Source organism: Phalacrocorax carbo, chromosome 2, assembly GCF_963921805.1.
Source record: "Phalacrocorax carbo chromosome 2, bPhaCar2.1, whole genome shotgun sequence".
NCBI lineage: Eukaryota > Metazoa > Chordata > Aves > Suliformes > Phalacrocoracidae > Phalacrocorax > Phalacrocorax carbo.
Genome location: NC_087514.1, coordinates 164,451,001 through 164,474,159, shown reverse-complemented (window position 1 = coordinate 164,474,159; position 23,159 = coordinate 164,451,001). Strand labels below are relative to the sequence as shown.

The following is a 23,159-nucleotide window of genomic DNA, read 5'->3' as shown; positions in this document are numbered from 1 at the left end:
ACTCTCCATCACTGCATGTTCCTTTCTTCCCAAACTCAGACCTGAAGCCCATGTTTCCTTCTTCTGCCACATCCTTTTAGCACAGCTTCAGCTCTCGTCAGCACAACCCTTCTTCCCAATCTCTTTTGTACTTCACTTGCTACTGCCAGCCCTGTGACTGAGTCGCTGTGAAGGCTACGGTGCAGCAACCAAGGCTTCTAGTGTGGCAGCCATAAATTGCTGTCTCACCAATACAGAAGGAAGTTACTTTGCCACCAGCTCCACAGCATTCAGGCCCTCTCCCTATGGCATGTATGAGATGACTTAGGCCTACTTCATAAATGTCAGTGAGGGCTTAAACAGGTGGAGACCTCTTCTGTTCTAGAAGAGATGATGAATAACACATTCCCGGATGGGGGATTACTGGGATAATTTCAAAATCCAAACAAGAACATCAAAACAGTCTAGGTGTATGGTTAGTCCATCTCCCATGCTCATGGTTGCTACTGGCAATGGGCAGTTAACATCCCAAACCTCTTATTTATGGCTTCTCATTAATTCACACACCCTTCATTCACTGAACTTGTTACTAAATCCTTAATTTAACTCTCTGGCACTGGTTTTTGATAGCACATTTGAGGCACTTTTTATTTTTATTTTTTACTTTTGGGTAGTATTTTCACCATTAGGGCCTCTGCTAATTAAGGGACGTAGCTGTATTTTCTTTGTCTCTCTCTCACCACCTCTTCTCCATTTTATGGTCCTTTCTAGAAGTGTCTTGATACCTTTGGTGAAGTGAAATTTAAAGTGCTTGCGTGAGACTTGAAAGAGAACTGGCAAACATACAATGCCTCCATTCCTTCCCCCTGCTTTCTTTCTGTGGTGTTTTACTTCTTTGTATCATTTACAGAAGCTTTCTCTAGTGGTTTTTTTTTTTTCACTTTCCCCTCTGCCATTTGTTTTGCTGCAAAACTTGGATTGCAGCGGTGATCAGGAGATATGGAGATATCAGCAGATATGGGGATATCAGCAGATACGGGGATATCAGCAGATATGGGGATAACATTCCACAGAAGTTGTCTGGCAGATGCAAATTTATTTATCGATCCTGATGGTAAAAATGTAGACAAGGAGACGGGTGTGTTAGTTTGTGTTGCGACAGCAACATCATAAAGATCTTCAGCAGAAATCTAAGTAAAAACCCAATGCTGTCAGAAACCTCAGAAAGAAGAACTGAAGCCAGTCCATTGCGACACCCACCTCCTGAAGCCAACAGGAACCATTTGGCTGGGTTTCACAAGAATTTGTGGACCGGGTGAGGTTGTTCAGGTCAGACATGAGTGGAAGAACACAGTGAGAAACTGCTACTTCACATGAGCAGTGATTTTTCCTTTGCTCCTTGTGCTGGGATGAAAACCAAATGCGGCTGCTACTTATTAGGTGGGAAGGGCGAGGGTCTCCTTCACTTTACACAGCCAAGCAAAACAAGGCGGATCTCATTTCACATTGGGCCTCATTTCCATAGCAATATGGACTGTAAAGCACTTCCTTATCTCAGGCAACACCCCACTGAGCTCAGCAGATGGGGTGCAATTCTGGACCAATGGGCTGAGCTACTGAAAAAGTGTCAGCTGATGTATTTACACATTCTGGGGACTGACCCAACTCCAGTTAAAGTCAAGGGAAAGATTCACATTGCCTTCAGACAGAGTTCTGCCAGTCTCTTCCCCCAAGCCAGGCAGCCAAAGTTCAGCAGATGCCTATCTGTATTGCTAAGAAGAGCTCATTCTCCTCTGTGTAGGTGGGAGTAGACGTCTTTTCCAGAGAGTGTAGCCCAATGAAAGTGCTGTCTCCAATATTTGTTTCATTTTCATACAAGTGCATAAAAAGGCTAACACTTTTCCATCTCTCCAATAGCCTGCATATCAGGGCAGTCCCACATGAGGCGGAGAATATGTATCTGAGAAGCCTCAGATGGGGGTGCGATGGAAAAGAAAATGTGTCTGTTTTCAACTTCCATATATAAAGTTCACTAAGGGGCCTGTAGCCGTTATCAATTTGGCCTGAGGAAGCTTATGTGGAAAAAAATAATCACATTGAAAATATGAAATACATGTATATGTTCACAGTTGCTAAAAGCCCCACCCTCCTTTACAATGAAGAATTTTTTGTTGGAATTTGATCATCTTAATGGAATGCAAAAGGAAAAAGATAAATGAACTAGTCTCCCTTGGCTGAATCCTCAGCAAAGGCAAATTTGCAGAGCTCAGAAAATTCAGCCTGAATTCAATCTGTAGAACCTGATTTTTGTTTATATCAAATTGTCGGCTTCTTTGTCTTCAGCTAGGCTGGAAATATAAGTCATTCATCATTATGCTATCCAGATATTACAGTAATGAAACTATATCTAAACATACCCATAAAACCACACCAAAAAATATCAAATTAAATGAAACGACAAGTGTTCAGTTCAATCATTCTACCAGGTTTGCTGTTTTGGCTAGTGTTCCACAGGGTGTTTTCCAGGCAGAGAAGGAAAAGGGAAGACAAAGCTTGGGAATGCCAAGACACAGGGTCACTGGGCTTAAGAAATCTAATGTGACAAACTAGAATTCATAAGGAGACCTCCTGAGTTCGGCAGTGGAAAAATAAAACCAAAAGAATGCAGGCAAATATAGGCTGGTAAGTGGCACATTTTTTCATGTAGTATGAGTAATTCCTGGATGCCATAAAGCCACGTGTGATGAGTTTTCCATCAGAAATGACCGATTACTGAGACAGTAAGTGTTCTGAACGAATCAAAATGAATAGCTGTTGAAGAAGTCGAAGTGGGTGACTTCACAGAACCCCTCCCAGTCTGGTCATCTCTACATCTGAGTGCTTAAAGCCCAGATTGACTAACACACTTGAGTATATGCCTATTTTTAAGAAATTGAAGCCAACAGGATGATTCAGTTACACATAATTATAGACATACTTTATGACTGAAGGTGTGACAGAGAGAGAAAGTAGTTTTGGTCTACTCTTGGTACCTTGGGCAATATGCTGTGTGTGCATGTGGCCATCGGACTCCTCTGCTCTTTCTACCCCTCTTAGAAAATTCAAGGTCCCTGCAGTGTTTTATTTCCCACTGGAAAATAACACAGGGGGATTTTGGAGGGCAAGCCTTCTCTGAAGGTCAGTCTACATGCTTCTACACGAGCCAAGGGATCCCCACTGTGCCTAAGAACAATCCTAATTGATCTGGGCAGCTGGGGAGAGGGGAAGGTGTTAGGGACATTTGTAAAGCTACTGCTGCTGAGTTTCCTTCGTGTAGGACAAAGGGCCTGGGCCACCTTGCACAGGTCCTGGGAGCAATGATCATTTAAGCCTGCTACATTTAGTTATGAAAACAGGGCTTGCTTGTCAACTCAGGGTTTCTGCCCCATGAAAACAGGCAGAATTTTTCACCCAAGCAGCAAGACTTTTCCCCGGGAGTGGGATTATAAAGAAAGAAGGACCAAGGAATTCAAGGAAGCTCTGGGTGACACGCATCACTCTGTAAACATCATCCATGCATGTGCATATTCTGGCTCATGTGATGGCTTGGTGATGCTCATCACATGTATTTTGACTGCATTGGCCCTGAAATGCTTCCTGCTGCATTCTCAGGCTCTGTGGCCCATAGAATGCCCAACAAACTTAATTTTTCAGGGCGTTTATGTGAAATTCAATGGTAGTCCAAAACTATTTGAGTTTAAAATCGCATAGAGTTAACACCGTAACTGAGGTTTCCCACACTGGGTACAAGGAAGGAAAAATGCTGTTGTGGTAAAGCCTATGAACAAGTTTTTTTCGATTACAGGTACGCCTACGTGTACTGGAGTTCCTACTTGACTGGAGCATTAACACATTTGTTCGTGGAGAGCTTAAAACATTTTTTGTGTGGCTGCTGCATAGAACATAATTTTTAAGTCTTCTTACTGCAACAGGTAATGTCAAATTCAGGAATTTGGTCTCTTCCTCAGAAATGCTGGAAGAGGTCTCTGTTCGTTTGGATTTTATAACCCTGTTCTGTTCTGGAAGGGGGATGCCTTTATCCTTTTTTCCTTACAGGAACTAAATGCAGTACTTTATCTTCTAATAAAGTACTGTTATTGCTTTGGTTCTGCCCTCTTCTAAAATAACATAGTGGTGAAAGCATTCAGTAAATTGAACTGTTTGTTCAAATCTCTCAGACTGAATGAGCTCAAGGCCATATCTAGCCATTATACACAAAACCTTCTGTAAATTGTGTATTAGGCCCTGGGTATATGAACTAGTACCCAGGTCTCCCAAGACAAAACTTTATTCTGCAAGTCCAAAGCACAAACCAACCAATTATTTAACCTAACTCAAGCCAACCTAACTGAACCAAACACACATAAACACAATAGATTTTATAACTGTTTCTGCAAACAGAAGAATATTAGGAGAGGCATTCTGACTGCATTTAATGTAGGCATTTTTCCCCTGTGGCCTAAAAGATTGTCCAAAATGTTGGGTCAAGGGGTGCAGATTTTGCAAGGGGTATGCTCAGCCTAGAGACAGATTTGTTCCATATATTTTTATAACCTTTGTGTATCATCCAGACTTTCAACCTGAGCTGGCATTTGACATGAAAATCCTCTGATGGGAAGAAACGCACAATGGTGGTAGCCATGGGTCTGCCTGAAAGCACCCTGGCTTCCAGGAGCTGCAGATTCTGAAGTGCAAAGCCCTGCATTTATAGGTGGAAGTGTTTCTGGATGGACGGTTGAAGCAAACGCTTCTCACACAGCTTTCTGTAGTTGTGTCTCAGTCACCACCCAGTGCAAACTCCCGCAGGGGGGAGAGGTTAGTTCAAACTCCACAGGTCGTTGGGTTCTTGGCTCCTCTGCCAATTAACATTGGCAGTTATCTGTGGCAGCAGACACCAGATAATTGTTTATTCCTGTTTATATGTCATTCTAAACATTCACAGACCTTCACAATAAAACCCCGTTGCTGAAGAATGCAGATCCCAGTGAACCACAGAGGGGGGAAAAAACCCCAGAGCCACTGCAGTGGGAATGCATCATGCTGCAGACAGCTCTGGGGGAAAGGCTGGGAGCTCTGTGATATCAGCTGAGAAGTGCTCAGGCAGAAAGGTCATTGTAACAGCAGGGACAGGACTCAGGGTAAGGATACACAAAAGCCAGAAGCAAGGAAGAAATTGGGTGGATGGAAAAGAGAACCTTTTTCTGGTGCTGTATGACATAAAAAACAGGTCCAGATTGGATCTGCTGGACCACTGTGCCCAGTCCCCTGCTACTACCAGCAAGCAGCTCATCTCACATTATGAATTTATTATGGAGGGTTCCATTTTTTTTATTATTTTAATGATTTCAATTTCCTGCCTAAATTTATTCATGACCAATGTCCTCTTATGTCAATATGGCCTTCAGATAAAAAGCTTTTCTCCCTCCTTAATGTTGCTTCAGCTGTTGACACTGAGTTTTAAAGTGAGAAAAAATACCTCAACTCCTTTATTCCCCTCTTTTACCATCCCAATGGGGAAATCCCATGGTTGCAGACAGCTAGCGTGGGATAATGATCCAGATGAAGAACAGACGATGATGTCTACACATAGATTTCCTGCCTAAACTGCTGCAGAGATCTGGTCACTGCAATCAGCGGAGCCCAGAGAGCCATCCAAATGCATGTGCTTTCTTCAAAGCGAGGTGGACAGCTCTCCAGACTCCAGTGAGTATATTAATTAGAGCTCCACTTACGATGGTTGCACTTTACACATGTAGCGCATGTATAGGTACTTACCCTGTAGATACCTGAAGTTAGTTATGTGAATCTGGATCTGACTCCCACCCTCACTGAAGGGAAAGGTTTTATTGAATCCCTAAACACAGGACTGCAAGTCTCCTTTGACTAGGATATCCAAGAAATTAGCATGGGACTGGGAGATGGACCCCAAAAACTTGAAGAGTCCCAGTTGTGGTTTTCACCTCAGATAGGCCCAGGTGCCTATCAACTTTTGACTCTTCTGATTTTATGTCTTTTCCATACAACTTCAACTGCAGCAATCATGTTTTTGTTTCTTTCAAATGAGAAAAAAAACAACCCTGAAATGTTTCCAAAATCCTGTCTCACATGCATTTGCAAGGTAATTTTTGGTGCATTGTTGAAGAGGGGCAGCAGAATACGGTGGAAACTTCAATGTGCATGGCTACTTACTGAACTCACAAAGCAGTGCTCAGATTCTCCGCTTTCAAATAAGATGACATCTTTTATGAAGACTGCGATGGCTCTCATTATGAAGGACATGAAGAGGTGCATATGAATATAATTTCGCGTACAGTGTAGCTTTCTGTTGGGAAGAGATGAAACAACATTTCTGAATAGCAAGCCTTCTCAAAAACATTATTTATCTATTTACATGTTCCTTCTGCCAAGATATGCTTACAATTAAACATTAGAAACCCTGAGACAGACTATATTCTGATGTACATCACCGCAAATCCACTTAAGCCTTTTTAAATCCACAAAACGTGGCAATCCATACATCCGCAGCAGTGTTGCTGCTCTTCCAGTTCTCAGAAAAAAAAAAGGTCAAAATACAGCATGAGAGAAAACAGGTCCATCACACCCTTCTCCTCTGGAAAAGAAATTTTTTGACTAAGCAAACTGTGCTCAAGATAAAGGTCTGTTTTCTACAGAATGTTTGTACTGCAATAACTCTTTTCAAAGTGAAATGTTTCTTCAGGAACAGAAATAAATCCTTAGCAGCTGCTGCTAAAATTAACACATATTACAGGCTTTCTGGAGCAATATGAACTATATTTTCACTTTAAAATGACTAATAATTCACTTTAAAATGACTAATGATTAATAATATTGAGAACAGCACCAGGGTTTTTGTGTCCCTTGCCTACTAATATTTTGAAGATGAATTCTGATCAAGTAGGTCTTTTTTTCTTTTTTTCAAGTGAGACTTTACATCAGCTAAAGTGAAAGGCCTATACTCTGGAAATGGGTACTTTGTACAGTCATTAGAACCACAACAGACCTCACTCAGCAACAAGATCAAATTACCACCTCTTAATGAGTCACTGTGCATTGGCAGAGTTTGTGCTCTTAATCTCTGACGATGGCACGATAATGTGACCAAGATGAGTCCTCCGTACTTGCAGGCAAAGGCAAGTCAAATTATCCTGTTTCCCACAAATGAAAAGCACAAACCCTGACGGTTTCACCATCTTGGCTGGCACCTTGTACCTTGCTGAGATGAGATAATTTGCATGTGTGTCTGATTCACTCTTCACATGTAAGAGGAGTGGAGAGAGCATGTGGAATGAGAAGTGCAAAGATCTTGAAAGGTGAGGCCAGTCTCAATACAAGTGTGAAAGTTACCCTAGAACATATGCTGCTTCCTACAGCTTTCTTTGGGGATGATATCTGGACCAGACTGTCATAAATCGGACAATGATATATGCAGAATACACAGAATTGTATAGGTTGGAAAAGACCTTTAAGGTCATTGAGTCCAACCGTAAACCTAACACTGCCAGTTCACCTCTAAACCATGTCTCTAAGTATCACATCCAAATGCCTGTTAGACACATTTCAGGGAATCCACTGGAGAGTGGCATGAGGAGATGGAATCTCATCTAGAAGGTTCTTCCATCTCATGGACGTCTGCTTTTTGCTGCTCTCCCTATACATAAATGACATTATAATAGGAGATTACCTTTTGTGCAGTCTTCTCCATTAGAGGCACCCAAATTTAGATGCCTGAATGTATTATAAACAATAGAGAGAGAGGATTAATTAATTTGCTGCAATCTAGGCATCTAATGCCATTTGACATGCTGTAGAGTATCTGCCTATCAGTCCATAAGGGCCTGGGTCTCCTGAAGGTCCTGCATCATATCTGCTATCCTTGTGCACATGTCAGAGGCTCCAGCATGTCTAAAAATGCTCTGGGTATCTATGTCTTGCCATAGAGCTATAGCAGGAAGTGCTTCTGAAATAGACTTTGGGAGGTAGTTTTGGGGAGTGATTCACCTGTACCATTTTGAATACCTACTTTAGTAGAAATGCATCATTCCACAGCATCCATATATACCATACTGACTAGGTCTCTGTGACCTCTAACAGGATTATGGGATAACGGCCTCTAATACAGAGATGCATCATGTAACAATCTACATTTAGTGAGATGAAGCCCAGCTAAATAATTCCACTGGGGTTATAACTCTCATGCAAAGACCACAAATCACATACCAGAAAACAGTGGTACCAAAAGATGGAGGAACTTTCCTCCCCTGTCGAACTGAGACTTGACAGAAGAATTTTGCATCCATCTGTAACACTCATAACCTATAACTTAAACAGCCACTATGTCCTTTGAGTCATCCCCTTACCTATGCCTTTGTTGCTCATGGTCTTACCTGAAGAGACATAAAATGATCATAGCAGCCGTGAGAGCAATGAGCGATAAGGTATATCCAATGGTGTAGCCGGTCTTGACTGTGCCATAGAATGTAGTTTGCTAATGTGAAGGAAAGAAACAAAAGAGGTATTTCAAAGAGCTGCCAACATGCATTCTTAAATACACCATCACTGAGCTTTTACTGACATTCTTGGTGAGACAAGGAAATCATCCTACATCCCTCTCTTAAAAACCTTCCAACTCCTTCACCCTTTAAAGTCACATCCAGTAGAGTACAAGACTCAAATACCACTGATGTGAATACAAAGAACGTGTCCACTTGCAGTAGAGCTTGGACAAGTTAAAAACCAGGTTACAGTTACACAAGGGAAAAGTTCATGCAGGAAGGAGTCTGATTTGACACTTGCAGAGACAGCTACATGGTTATAATCTTGTGGAACAAGAATGACTAATGTTCAGTTAAACAGCGCACTGACACATCGGCTCTGAGGTGGTGAGCATGATGAGCTTCATCCTTTTAAGGAATTTTGAGGACAGAACCAGTCTGGAAATTGTTTTGCTTTTGTGGAAGCTAGATGTTGTATTTCAGCAAGTGAAAACTTTAAATGTTCTCACTGAAATCACAGATATGTTAATTCAAAAATATAATATTTAGTTGGAAATTAGTTCATGGCTTTTCTCTTTGACAGCACACAGAAGGAATCTCTGAGCATGGGGCAACACAGGACTTAAATCCAATAGGGAATCCTGGTCTAAATAAAACATAATAAATAAATAAATAAATAAATAAAAGGCAACAAAACTCCAGCTCTCCTAAGGCTCTCCAGCAACACTCTAAACCAATATATTTTGATTTTAAGCCTTAAAAAAAGGGCAAAAGATCGGTTTGTATTTGGACATTTGTTTTATCAATGAAAAATCCAAGTTTTGATGAGAATCTAACTCAGTTTGTGGAAAACCTTATTTTCCAGCTCTTGACTGACCCTCCTCTGCCCACCTTGCCTCCATTTTCTATAACAAACACAAAGCACCAAAACTGCAAAGAGCAGTTTTGACAGAAAATCTAAACCCAACCTTGTTTGGCAAAACACTCTTTAATAACAGTGAGGGTTGACATTTTTATATGCTATTTTCATAGGCCTTGACAAGTACCAGGCACTTTACAGAACCAGTGAGGCTGAGATGAGTAGTAATCCTCTAGCATTTGCACAAGCCAGCTTGGAGGGGTGTTAAAACAAGACAGAGCTTTCAGAGAGTGCAAAGGTTACACTGGTTGGGTTTATATTGCTTCTTAGACCGGAGATCTCAGCGATGGCTAAAAGCACAGTGTCTTCACAGCCCCATTCAATGAATCCACATCAGTAAGAGCTTTGCGTCAGTAACTCTGAATACGTAATTCATAGCTGTAGCTGTACGCTTCTACGGGAGAACTTATCTTGGGCCGCATACCTCCGGGACACAGGGCTCTACCCACCCTGGGGACAGTGATGCACAGACATCAATATGATGGATGCAAAATGTCCGTCTATTTAGCTGCGTCACACGCTTATATAGCTCTTGCGGTTCCTGTTCCTGCCACTCCTATGGGGAGGAGTCTATCTTTCCGTCACATCCCGTGATCTTTCGGTCGCCGATCCCTGTCTATTCCCCTACACATAGCAAGGGTTTCAGGCCAATATATCTACCTTATCTTCTCCATATGACACCAGGATGCTGCTATGGTGATGGAGTCACTCAATGTGGTATGGTCATACCTAAGCCTCGCTCATCTGCACTGCATGACAGGACTTGCACTGCAGCGAGGAACAGCAGAGGTCCCACCTTTCTACCCCACTGCCTTGCCGATTCCACCCAAAGATAACTAAATAGTCTTGTTTCCAGTCTTGTTTGGTTTGGGCTCCCAAAGGCAGCTGAAACTTTTCCAATAAAAGCAGTCAACTTCCTTCATGTTGATTTTGTCCTTCTCTCATTATCTAGTTTCCTTCTTGATGGCATCAGAGCAGACGTGTTACAGGAAAGACCTGGCCAGCAGAAGGAGGGAGCTTGCGGTAGGGGACTGAGTTTGAGGAAGAGGCTGTCCCACACTGTGTTATGGAGAGCAGAGAAATGGGGGAAAGGAGGTTAAGAGATATCATAGGACACATCAGTGGTGGATGGAAACTCTCCAGTGTGAACACAGGTCTAGGCCTTTTGCTTCTTGGAGTTATTCACAGGAGCAAGTTATGCACAGGAAGATCTTGGTGTTATTCAACAAGCAATTCTCTGCCCTTATGTTTTATGATGACCAATCCTTCTGTGTACCGAGAAATGGCTCTGCATTCACCGTTAATGTAGCATGTGGGATCATCTCGGTTCTGGAAACAGCACATAATGACTTCTTGCTCTTCATTTGTACTTGCTAATGACAATCACTTCCTATTTTACAGATATCAAAGCAGACAATTTGACCCAAGATCATAAATGTTATTGGAATTTGACTTAGAGGTCAGATTACTAAAATACCCTTCTTAGAAAAAAAGGGATTTAGAGAAGTGAAGGAAATGCATGCCAGGATGCCTGGGTTATAGCTGTAGACCTAGACTGATTTACAGAATGCAATTAGGCAATTTCATCATTCTCTCTCAGACTTCTAAAAAATCCTGCTTAATTTCACAGGAACGTGATAAGCACAATTAGTTAAGGTAGATGCTAAACTGAGACTAACTGAAAATTAGCTTCCTTGGTTTCTGTTCAGTAACCCCTACATTTATGTCCTGGTAACTGAGGTTAGAATGTGAAACATTTACATTTGTAAGAGAAAAAGAACAGAAATACTGCTGTCAAGTCTTTCAGTAGCCTTGCACCCAAACATGTTTTGGGTTCGTGTCACCTAGCCTAAAGTCATCTGGACTCCCTCTAGAGCGAATGCAAATTGGTCCCTTCGGAGATAAATGTGGGGTCAACTGACCTCTGGAAGTGTCTATTTTCACCACGTTCAGACAGAGCCTATGGGGGGACCTGGGGTGGCCCCTGTCTGAGCAGATGGAGGCACACAAGGGAGAAGTCGTGCATTGCATCTGACAATGGGACAGCAAAACAAACACACACACCTCACCCTCCCCCCCCCAGTTTGCTAATACATGGTTTTTAAAGGTCAGGTTGGAGAAGGAATCATCAGTGCAAAGATCATAAGTGCCCTACTTCTGTGCCTACATCATCCGCTTCTTAGGGACTGCCAGAATTCACAACTAAAATCTTACACACAGCCCTTATTTAATATTTTTCTTGTTTCTGACTTGAGACCAGTAGGTGTTAAAAGTGCATCATGTGTTTTAAGCATGGAAGGTTATCAGTCCATTCTGGGCCTCATATCCCATACAGCCTGCTGTTCTCCTTTTATTCTATTTCCTTTAATTCTTCCTCCCCAAACTGACAGCCAATTCAACAACATCAAAAATCTATTCTTCTTCACAGGCTAGTACTGCATGTTCACCCCCCTCAGCCACCTTTCACACAAATTAGACTTAAACAGCATGACAAAACCACGGAAACTGAGAGAAAATAATTAAGAAAGAATTAAAAGAACACAATACGTGTTCTCTTGGTAACGCAGCACTCTGGCAACGTTGCAATCCACTGGGTCGCCAAAGCATGTCCCAGGAATTCCCAAATCCCCTTTGCAGCTGGAACATAAGCCAGAGCTCTCAATGGAGGACCTTCCCAGAGCAGAGCTGTGACAATGGCTTTCGCAATGCGCAACTGGTGCCACACAGCTCGATCTAAGAAACGGGACACTTGAGGAGGTGAAGTGGTGGCTGACCTCGGAGGCAGACTAAGGGTCTCTTCAGTGGAGTGCTGAAGTTCTTTGTGCAACTCTCCCTTTGCTATTTTCTGTATTCTTCTATTAAGGCCGGCTCAGTTCTGTTCAGATTCTCTGTTAACTCTTTGAGTGCCTTGGTAATGTGTGACCATACACAAAGACCTCTCACCATATATATTTATTCATTATTGAGATTCCTTCATCCAACATTCACGAATGCTGACAGAAACAGAAAAAAAAGCGTGGACATAGGTTTAATATAAACCTGCACTGAAGTATAATTCTTTTCAATCACCAGCTTTTTCTTGTTGACTGTGGGACAGCTGTAGGGGACTAGTTTAGATTAGATGTTAAACTTTTACTTAGGTGAGGTGAATCTTGCTTCTAACAACATTTGTTTTCCTCTTTAGACTTTACCCTTCATGCCTCAGCATGCAGCAAACCAATAACAAACTCCTTCCTGTGCAATGCCAATACTCTATAAAGCTAATCACACCTAGGTCAGTGATTACTAATTTACATACAGGCAGTATCCCACAGAGTGCATATTTCCTTAAAAACTTCAGTAACATTGCATGAAAATTTGTGTGTTCCCTACAGTTTTCTAGATCTTCAGCTGGTTGAGATCAGCAAAGCAGCACTGATGGCAAGTGAGTTACATCCTTTTATCCCTCTTGATCTTTTGATGATTATGTTGGACTAGAAATCTGGAATCACCAGATCTACTTATGCATAAAGAATAAATGTGGAGGGCTTGATTCAAAGTTGAATGTGGAAAATCAAGCACCTGAAGTTATATGTGGGCATCACAGAGACACTGGTCTGATCTTTGCAGGTGCTGATTTCCTGCCACCCTCCTGGAAATCAAAGGGAAGATCATCTCTTTGACCAGACATTTGATGTCTGCTTCCAGGGATCCTCAGAGAGTTCCTTCCTTCTTGAGGAATCAGAATGGGAATGGAAAAAATTGGGCATGGGAAGATCATGTGATTCTGATATCGATCCCTGGTAAACCTTAATGTCTACCCATCCATGTTTACAAACCTCTTCCCCTGCAGTGATGTTGGAATCATATCCACAAGCTACAGCATACGGCGTGGGGTACACATCTGTCCAGCCCTGGCTTGTACAATTCCTGGTCACATTCCCTGGAAGAAAAGAGAAAAGGGTGATCTAAAAAGAAATGTTCGACTTACTGTTAAACAAATGTCTGCCTTCTGTTGGTTCAAATGCCAGAGCACATTTCTTGTAACACACAGAGTAAAATTCTCATACTTTTTCTCTGTTACAAAGTGTTCCTATTACACAGAACACATAAATGGGAGGGACCCACTGGGTTGTAAAGTTCAGACCTCAAAAACAAGTACAATTTAATACTGAGGTGCCCACAAAACATCTCTTCTGATGGTACCATAATGCCAATTATACCTGGGCCTTTTGTTGTTGGCACTGCACCAATATTCTTTGAGAACATTATCGTCATATTGCCTTTGTTCCTGGAAAATTTTTCATCTAAACAGAGCAGTGAAGTATTTACATCTTTCACTTTACTTGTGAGAAGCCAAGAAGCCAAGACAGGGATAGATAAAGTGCTAATTTCACATTTTGCAGGTAAGGTCAGAGGTCTGGGAATTGAATGCGGTTCTCAAAACCCAGACCTTGCCTACAAGATGAGCCCTGATCAAATGTGATTCCTGGGAAATCTACTGCACTCTTGTTTGAGAACTAAGAACTTCAGAATTTGGCTATGAGGGGAGAAAAACCAGATACTGACAACCTGTACTGCTTGTTTTAACATGTATACTCAAAGGCAGGAAGATTTTCTGGACTCTTAAGCAAGTTGAGTGCCTAGGGCCTCCAACCGACAACAAAGAGCCTTAACATAAAGACGCTTCTCTCTTTCAGACAAAACTGACAAAGCTGTGAAGTTTGCATGCCTCTCTGGCACTCCGCACTTCCTGGTCCATCCAGGATTGTAAGGGGGCTCTCCAACGCAAAGTTTTTCTCACTTTGTAAGACACCTCTGCTTTCCTTCCAAGCTGGACCTCAAACGCATATTGGCTAGGGGCTATACAGACATTAATCAAGCAAAAGGAGGCGAGACCAACAACCTGACCAGGATAGACCTTACCCTAAAAGGTTCGTAGTCTGAAAGGCCAAGATAGATGTTTGTCAGCCAGAAATAACAAAGAAGCAATACATCCAACAGTACGTTGCAAATTCCGCCAGTACCCACTCTGACCACCAGTCCCTACCCTGTCCACCTCATGTGAATCACATCACCACGGCCTTCCTTTGGTGTCGCTTATCACACAAAACTGCCTTCCATCCCTGACTGGAAAGCTGGTACAATAAACCAGAATGGACAAAGAGTAGTAAAACTCGCTTCTTAGATGAAGAATTACATCAGTGAAACTCAAGAGCTTTGCAAATATTTCCAGCAATGGGGTTCTTTGCATACAGGAATAATAAAACTTCTGCAAACACGAGCTAATCAGTTATGCAGCTATGAGTCATTAAAATATTCAAGCACCACCTCCAGGAATTTCTGACAATTGAGTCATCTGAACACCTTCCTAACCCGTCTTGCACTGAAATCAGCAGCAGCCTATCCCCTGGCTTGATTGACTTGAATCCCTGTGAGAGGTGGATTTTGACGCTGAAACTGGCCCCTGTAATTTGTCTTTACAACAGATCTAAATTCCATGAAGGCTCTGGTACCTTGGTTCGTTTTAAGAGCTGCTCCAGAAGAAGTTAACTTTAGCGCAGTTTGGTGGGTTGCTGTTCCCCAGGCTTTTTCTGCATGGCCATTGTTCGCATTTCTTTGTACCAGGGTTCACATCAGGATCATAACAGATCTTGCGCAAACAAATCAAGGACATGACTGCTCAGTACTTTTTTTTTTTGAGGTGTTATGTAATATTTGTTATTTCTTCTTCACTATCTGAACGTTTCTGCTTCCTACTTCCGGCTCAAAACTCCTCTCTGTTTGGGGATGCCTTTAGCTTTCATGGTGGTTTGCATTCTTTGCTTCCAGTCTCAGTGAACTAAGGGGTGCTTCTTTCAGCTTAATTTTCCCATATTTCTCATATTTCTTCTTTTTAAGTGCACTTCCTTACAGTTGTTTGAGTCTTTTTGTAATTCTTCTCACTGCTCTCAGGAATACTTTCAAAAGCTGTCTTAATGGTTTAACAGATGTGGAAACTAAGGTAGAGGGAAGCACAGTGATACTGCATCACTGGGATTAAATTATAATAATAATAAAAATGTCCCTGATTTTAGGGAAACTCACTTCCCAGATAAGTTTTTCTACCGCCCTTTGCTGCTCCTGTCACCTTTTGACGTGCAAATTCACGCACGTGGTGTGATACAACAAACCTTTCCAATAACTCTCATGTTCCATACTACGTGTCTCGGACGTGCAAAACATATAAGGTTAGAAGGTACAGATTTTACCACAACACAATTTTGGCTCAAGTGATGGATGATGTCTCCCCTCAGAGCAAACATTTCTACCATTTCTAAATTACTAAGTAAGTAACTACTACTTACCAGATTATTTTCTATACTAAAAATGAACATACAATTTGGAAAAGTGCCTCACAAGCCTAGTTTTTACTCTGAGCTTTACAGGCAGCAAACATTAGACCAAAGTATTAAACTGAGATTTTTATATTACAAGGTCAAATCCCAGCTCTGCCACAGACCTCCAGTGAAACTGCAGCCAGCTCTTGTGATCTCCCTAGATCTGGTTCCCCACCAGTAGTAGGACTTCGGTAATAAAGTCTGATCTTCTGTCAATAGGAAGGCAAAATGTTCAAAGCACCAGAAGTTTTATATGCTGTTTTCCAGAACCATTTCCCATTAACTTGTGTTTCTCACTATGTGTAACACCAGTTCTGTCTAGAATGATGCACTAATGAAGTACATCGAAGCTGCAAAACGTCAGTGGCAGTATCAGAAAAGACAAAGCTTCTGGACTGGGAAATGATATCTCCAGCCTTTGAAAGTTCACAAGGTTTCCAAAACTTTCCCATTTCCTATCAGACTGAAGCTAAATCTTTTAAAACTGTATTCCTGGAGAAATAATCAGAAAGGAGACAAGGGGTTTATAACTCACTAACATGTAATTAGCAATGCACAGTGGAGGAGATTCACTGAGAGCTGGAAAGTGTTCTACTGCCAGTAGGTTTGTGCTCCAGGCTCGCCTTGATTGTTGTAGAAAAAGGAGGTTTAAGTTCCTGGTGTGAGCAGAGTCCCCTCAGTAGGGTGGTGCTGGTTAACAGCTTTTTCCCTGTCCAAGTCATGAAATAATCTACCTTTTGTGGGGATTGCATTTAATTTTGATCAGAAATGTTACAACTGTCAAACCGCTGCATCTACTCCTAAAAGCCACATCCATTTTGATGAGATTAAGTTTTCCATTAAAAAAAAAAAAAAGGTTTCATCTGAAAAAGCCACAGCTACCTCTCATCTGTGATAACAATAACCTCACAACATGTATTACCAGAACTCAGCTTCCTGCTTTCACAGAACGACATCTGACCCAAAGCCCTGCTCAAGCAGAGCTGGTTGCTCAGGAGTGTGTCCAGATGGCGTTTGGATATCCTTGGAAACCTCCAAGGATGGAGACTCCACAACCTCTCTGGGCAACCTTCCCCACTGCTTGGTCACCCTCACAGTAAAAAAGTGTTTTCTTTTGTTCAGATGGAACCTCCTGTGTTTCAGTTTGGCCATGGTTAGAAAATGCAAAGGTAATTAGAGAGTGCAAGAGGGTTTCATTGCTTCACAGAATCACAGAATCACAGACTGGCGGGGGTTGGAAGGGACCTCTGGAGCTCACCCCGTCCCACCCCTGCTGGAGCAGGCACCCCCAGAGCAGGGGCACAGGGCCGCGTCCAGGCGGGGGGTGAATGTCTCCAGGGAAGGGACCCCACAGCCTCCCTGGGCAGCCTGTGCCCCTGCTCTGGCACCCGCACAGGGAAGGGGTTTGTCCTCATGTTCAGTTGGAACTTCCCGTGTTCCAGCTTGTGCCCGTGGCCCCTTGGCCTGTCATTTGTGAATGGGAGCCTTGCGTGTAAGAGAAGTCCTCTTCCGGGTGCTGTCACAAGCACTGGACAAAATCCCTAGTTCCTATTTCAGGGGTGCACAGTTGCTGCAGAAGCACCAGGCATATGGTCCCAGGAGGCTGGGATATTGTTCATGAGATGCTGCTACTGATGCTGCCGTGATATACCGCTCTCCAGCTTAACCACAGCGACTCTAAGTGTAGCAAAGAGGAGGTAAGGCAACTAGATCAAACTGCTTTCATTGTAGAGTAAATTAAGTGAAATCTCTCCACAGCTGCCAAAGGGGTAAATCGTGCATGTTGGGAGCTACCCTGGCTCTGCGGAAACACAGTAATTTCTAAGGTGCAGTAACTCGATTGTGTATCTGAGTCCTGTGCAAAGCACCATGGGGAGACAATTAGAGGGATCTCAGCACCCCAACTCTTTCACTGCTGTCTTCTCTTTTTGCAGATATCAGGATAAAGGAATTTAAAGATGAGGTTTTAAAGGGAACAAGGTGATGACCTTTTCATAAGGCTCTGTGCCAGGTGGGAGGGAATGAATGTGAAATGGGAGCAAAATAACAGTGCAGAAATGAAAGGAAAAAATAAATTAGTTCTCTAGAGCTGATAAATCCAATCTGCAGAGGTAATCCTTATACAGGCTAAAGGATCTATAGCTACTGCTGGAGAACCAGGATGGGAAACCAACCAGTCAGCTTTCCAGAAGTATGCTGTGGTATAAAAGCCACTGCTTACAGAAAGGAATTACAAGTGCAGATATGAGGCTAGACCTTTGGCTCATTTATATCAGTGTTTATGACAGTCAAGGCATAAAACGCTGTTGAAAGGCAAGGGGCGAAGCTGCAGGCCTGAATAACCAGTTTTCAGTAAGTTTTACTGCAACAGTGCCTTAAAGACTCATGTGTAGCATGATGGGCCACAATTATTTAATCAAATCCCCGTGGTCCAGCCCAAGAGCTCTGACTCTTTGCAGATGTATTGACCACAGAAGTGCAAATGTGTTAGTGGCTTCAGGTCAAGCCCCGGTGAGATCCCAAGATCAATGCCAGCCAGTCTGCAGCACGGTAAATCCTACCCAATTGCAAAGTTAAGCAGACAGGATGGGCCATCCGGGTCAATGTGAAGTGCTGTATATATAATATATGTATGTATAATAAAGCCCAGCTCTTCCTCCTGTGCTACCTCTGCCTGTATCCCTTGAAAGCCTGCTTGTAGTGTGCCATGGCAATTAATGAACATGTACACAAAGCACAAGAAGAGATCGCGCTTCCTCCATACACTTTTGCATCTTTCTAGTATCATGTCTGCTGTAGGACAGGACTTCGCCATCTGGCCCAGCAGCTGCTCCTGGTTTAAGTAAAAGCTTCTTTAGAGTTCACAGAGCCCTCTAATTTCCTAATCTGCATGGTTTGATGGCATGCCTATTATGGAAATGGGATTGATGGTTGTAAGCAATTAGACAAATGCTCCTATCTTTCCTTCTGATTAGCTCGTGTAGTTGTACAAAATCTGGTACGTGGCTCACACCTATCCTAAGTGGCTTTTTCTCACTGGCAGGGTGATTCAGAAGTTCTCTGCTCTGGGTAGTAAAGACAGAGGCAAGGAAATCCCTCTGTACAAAAACAAGCAGGACTGACTAAATTCTGAGAAAAGTTTTGGTTAAAACCCCCCAGGTTTCTTTTTAGTACTAAAGAACTCCACTAAAATAAAAAAAACCCAACACCTGTTAGATTTTTCTGCATGATGGAGATGTCCAAGTATTCCTGAGTTTACTTTAGTTTTGGATATTCAGATTTTACTCATTGTTTTAAGGCAATTTCTTCTGAGGACAGGGGCATTCTCCTCTCCTCTTCCTCTCCCACACCTCTCTTACCCTTTTTTGGTGGATCTACAAATAACAATGAATTGACATTTCTGATACTGATCAGGAGATGAGAAGGACTTTTTTGCCTTTAGCCCCCGCTTTCTTCTTTTCCCCCACTTGGGTGAAGAGCTGTTGAAGCTTCTTTGGAAGCAGGGCAACTTATGCAGCTAAATGCTGGTGGTGGTGGAAATATCTTCTCAGCTCCCTCAAATGGAAGTTGCATATGAGCTAGTGTTCCACTCACCTAACCACTGAATTTCTCCTATTCCTATACTCCGAATTTTTCCTACCACTTTCTAATAATTCTGACAGCTTTTTATACTTTTGGCTTTCACTTGTACCTCCCAGGTCTATCACCTCTACCATTTCTTTATATGTTGTGTGAAAATACACCTCCCTCTGCTTATTTTAGACCTGCTGATGGACAATGTCATTTAGTACCCCTTCTCTCATACACCATGAAACAATCTTTCCCCACAACATTCATGACTGTATTTACCTCTGACTTACAACCTTTCAATCCACATTTTTCTAGATGGAAGAGCATTAATCCAGCTACTCTACTTGTACAGAGTCTGTCCATACCTTTATTCACACATTGGTCCAATGATGGTGGCCCTATTCTCCTTTGGATGTGAACCTCCCACTATCACCTGATGGACCTGCTCAGCTGCACGTTCCATGAGGTCTTCTGGTCCCTCCACTGCCCACACTAACAGCCCAGAGGGTTGATTCCGAATCTTCCTCTGCCTCCAGGATCCTCGTAGCCCTATATGAGGGGTCTAACTCTGCTCTGCAGTGAATATTTATTTTCATCACTTGTCCTTGGGAAAAACGGGGAGACACTGTTCTACAGCAAAACACTGTGCACACATGTTGTTAACTGGGATAGACTTCCTGGAACAGGAACAAACACATGCAAAGCTTCTAATTCAATTTTCCGATTTATAAATGTATTTGGGAATGACGTGGAGGAGATATGAATCAAAATGACTTTACAGATTGGGTTATACCAACCAGTTAAGGGCCCGGTAGAGGAATGACATGATTTATTCATGACATAATGGAAGAGAAGTGAGGAGTTAGTGGAACCAACATAAAAACTGAGGATTTTCTTTATCAAAGGTGTTTGATCTGGGTATGAGTTAAACACTGAACAGGTGAACTGAATAAATGCAGAGAGATAACTGTATTCCAAGCAATTTGTTGCCTATGTCTAGCTCTTAAAGTTTTTCTCTTTCTTAATTTCTTTTTGCCTCTCGTCTGTTTCAAATACACACTTCAGATTCAGAAACATGTCTGAAAGTTTGTGTCATAGGTGAGGTTTTCGCTCTTTGACCTTAGTGGAAGAAAGCCTCTCATTGGCTTTTAATGGGAGCCTGCATTCATACAAAGAGAAGGTCAGTCGTTGCTAAGGGGTGTTCGCTTTTGTCTCCCTCTTGCTTCTCTTGCCCTTTACTGTAATAGCTTCTAAAGGAGAGGGGAAGGTCTGCTCTGAGCAGCAACCTGTCCTGCTTCCTGTCTTCATAATCCATGGTCAGAAATCGATTTTTTCAAGCAGAAGCTATTAAAGCAATAGCGATTCTTATCATTTACTCTTTGTGAGCTGCTGCTGAGCCCACTGGAACGTCTCTAGTTCCATTTTTATTATTGATCTGTCCCACTGTTACTGGGAAACACCTGAGACTTTCAGATGGCTGTAGCTTGCACTGACTGGATGTTGAAGCGGTTAGATCTGGGAGAAACTTGTGGAGTAAGTCATGACAAGATATTTTCCAAACCTGCTTTGTCTATCTCAGACATGATCTCACAAGATCATTCTTTCAGTACAATTTCTGCTTAGTATTTCATGCTATTTCATAATTTCACGCCATAGTACATATCATGGCATGGTATCAGCATGTCACATGACAGACACAGCCTTCAATTTCTTCATTTGTTCTTTTTCACATCACTTGCTCTGCAGTTATTACTACCATATCTCCAGTGCCCTGAAGCTTACAGCACCCTGGATTTTGCAAAATCCTCCATTTTCCCTTATCTTCCGTTCCTGTTCCTACACATTACATTTCTAACTGTGAAGATCTTGATCCTTAATAAATGCAGAAAATTTCTCAATTTTTAACATCACGTTCCCCTTAATTAGCCACCTTTTGTAAACTCTGCTTTCTCATGCTAAAAGCAGAGCTGTCAAACTCTAGGACAAACTTCGCATTAGCTCTTTTGACGTTGCAGTCACACTATACCAGGTAACATTTACAAGGAAAAGATGTACATTTCTGGATGAGTGAAGGTATAACAACTCCACAAGCCACGGGCTGGCAGTGGGTTTTCAATCGAAGGACCTCAACGCATAGTATCACTGGACATACATGACTTGGGGTGCTCTGTAGGATAGTGGAGAAGTTCAGCTACGGCTCACAAAACCTACTCAGCACCAATCCTTCAGAGGAGTGGGGCAAATGCATTGTGACACCATAGTCACAAACAAATCTCTAAAGCAAAACCAAGCTTTAAATAAGCTCTATATCCAGAAGGTCACCTGTTTCTTTATTTACCCCCATGCACGTTGCTGGAGCTGACTAACACGAAAGGTGCACTCTTAAATGCGAATGTAAAATCAACAGCGATCTGTGGAAACGGGGCCACTCAGCACTGTTTTCTGCCTTGGACCTTCTGTTGTCCATGAGAAAAATGAACACCAAACAGGGTTGGAGGCTGTCCTGACAGGCACAGGGAGCAGGAGCATTGGGTGACTTGTCCCTTTTTCTGTGACTTCAAGGTGAGCTGTGCAAATAATTGGCACAATTCTAAGTGAATGAGGCAGTTTCCTGGCAGTTCTGCCTTTGTGATACAAAGGCACATTTGGCCTGAGCACCTGAACAGGTCGAGGGCCCTCAGTGAATATCCCTCCGTAACATGCACTCACCTGCTTGTTTCCTTTTAAATGAGCATTGGAGTAAATAAATAATGGGTTTAGTTAATTTTTGGGTTCTCAGTGGTAGTGATAATATATTTTGCTTATCTGCTGCCATCTGCTCATCCCTCTCCTCATTTATTCAGTCTGCATTCCAGTTTCAAAAGCAATATAGAATAAAGGAGAAGACAAAATGAGGAAAAGAATGCTGGTTCGAGAGAGAGATTAAGATGTTTTTCAAGTAAATTTGAATCGTTTTTTGGAGGGAGGAACAATCTGGTTCTGCTTTTTTTCTTATTGTTTTCATCTACTCATTATAGATCTCTTGCATGAGCAAAAGGTTTGGATGCATCTTACCTAACTTTTGCCATGGAAATGTAGGGAGTCTAGTCTAAAGCAGACTATCAGGTTCCCTGTAGAGGCCATATCAGATATCCAAAACTCATCTTAACCCTTCCTAACAGATGTCATGGGACAACCCATGTCCTGAAAGTGCTAGAGGGAGAAGCTAGACAAGGAGTTTAGATTAGATGGTTAATGTCAGGTGTCCGCAGTTCAGTGGGAGGAATGTCATCCGTATGTTTAACTAACCAAAAAGAAAGGCAGCACAATAACACAGCTCCCTGGAGTCCCTATCCATGTCCTACTTACAAATTTCATTTGGCTATCCCAGGACACGGCTGTACTCTGCTCCTTGACTCACCCTGAGCCAACAGAGACTCAAATGTGCTTGGAGTGCTCCACGTGAGGCCACTGCAAGCTTGAAGATGGCATCAGTGGAGGTACGTGCAGCAGTCTATTTAACCACTTGCTTCAATACCTGCAGAGGCTCATTCTCATGGTATTTCATGGGGAGCTCTTCCCTTTGCTCTGTGCAGTTGTGTAGAGTTGTGTGTGGGTGCCAGAACTGGAAGGGGTGGGGAGTGGTGGTAGCTGGGTGTTGCTTCAGTCTGAACCATTAGGACCTGGATATTAACAGTAAATGACATATATTCAATTAATTTGACTTGTTTGATTCTGTCCTAATGAAGTTAGATAGTGCTGCAAAGGATTAGTCTATGTCTTTTAAAGTGAAGGTACGGA

The 23,159-nt window shown here is 42.4% G+C and overlaps 1 protein-coding gene across 1 annotated transcript in view; it reads right to left on the bottom strand.

Moving 5' to 3' along the window:
* The window catches only part of LOC104042166 (vasoactive intestinal polypeptide receptor), a 117,613-nt gene that overhangs the window by 27,702 nt on the left and 66,752 nt on the right, over positions 1-23,159 (bottom strand). Inside the window, exons 4-6 of the mRNA XM_064445141.1 lie at positions 13,269-13,372; positions 8,424-8,524; positions 6,208-6,340 (exon numbers count right to left, since the gene is read on the bottom strand). Of these exons, the coding sequence (XP_064301211.1) occupies positions 6,208-6,340; positions 8,424-8,524; positions 13,269-13,372 (338 nt within the window). The remainder of the gene's footprint in view (positions 1-6,207; positions 6,341-8,423; positions 8,525-13,268; positions 13,373-23,159) is intronic.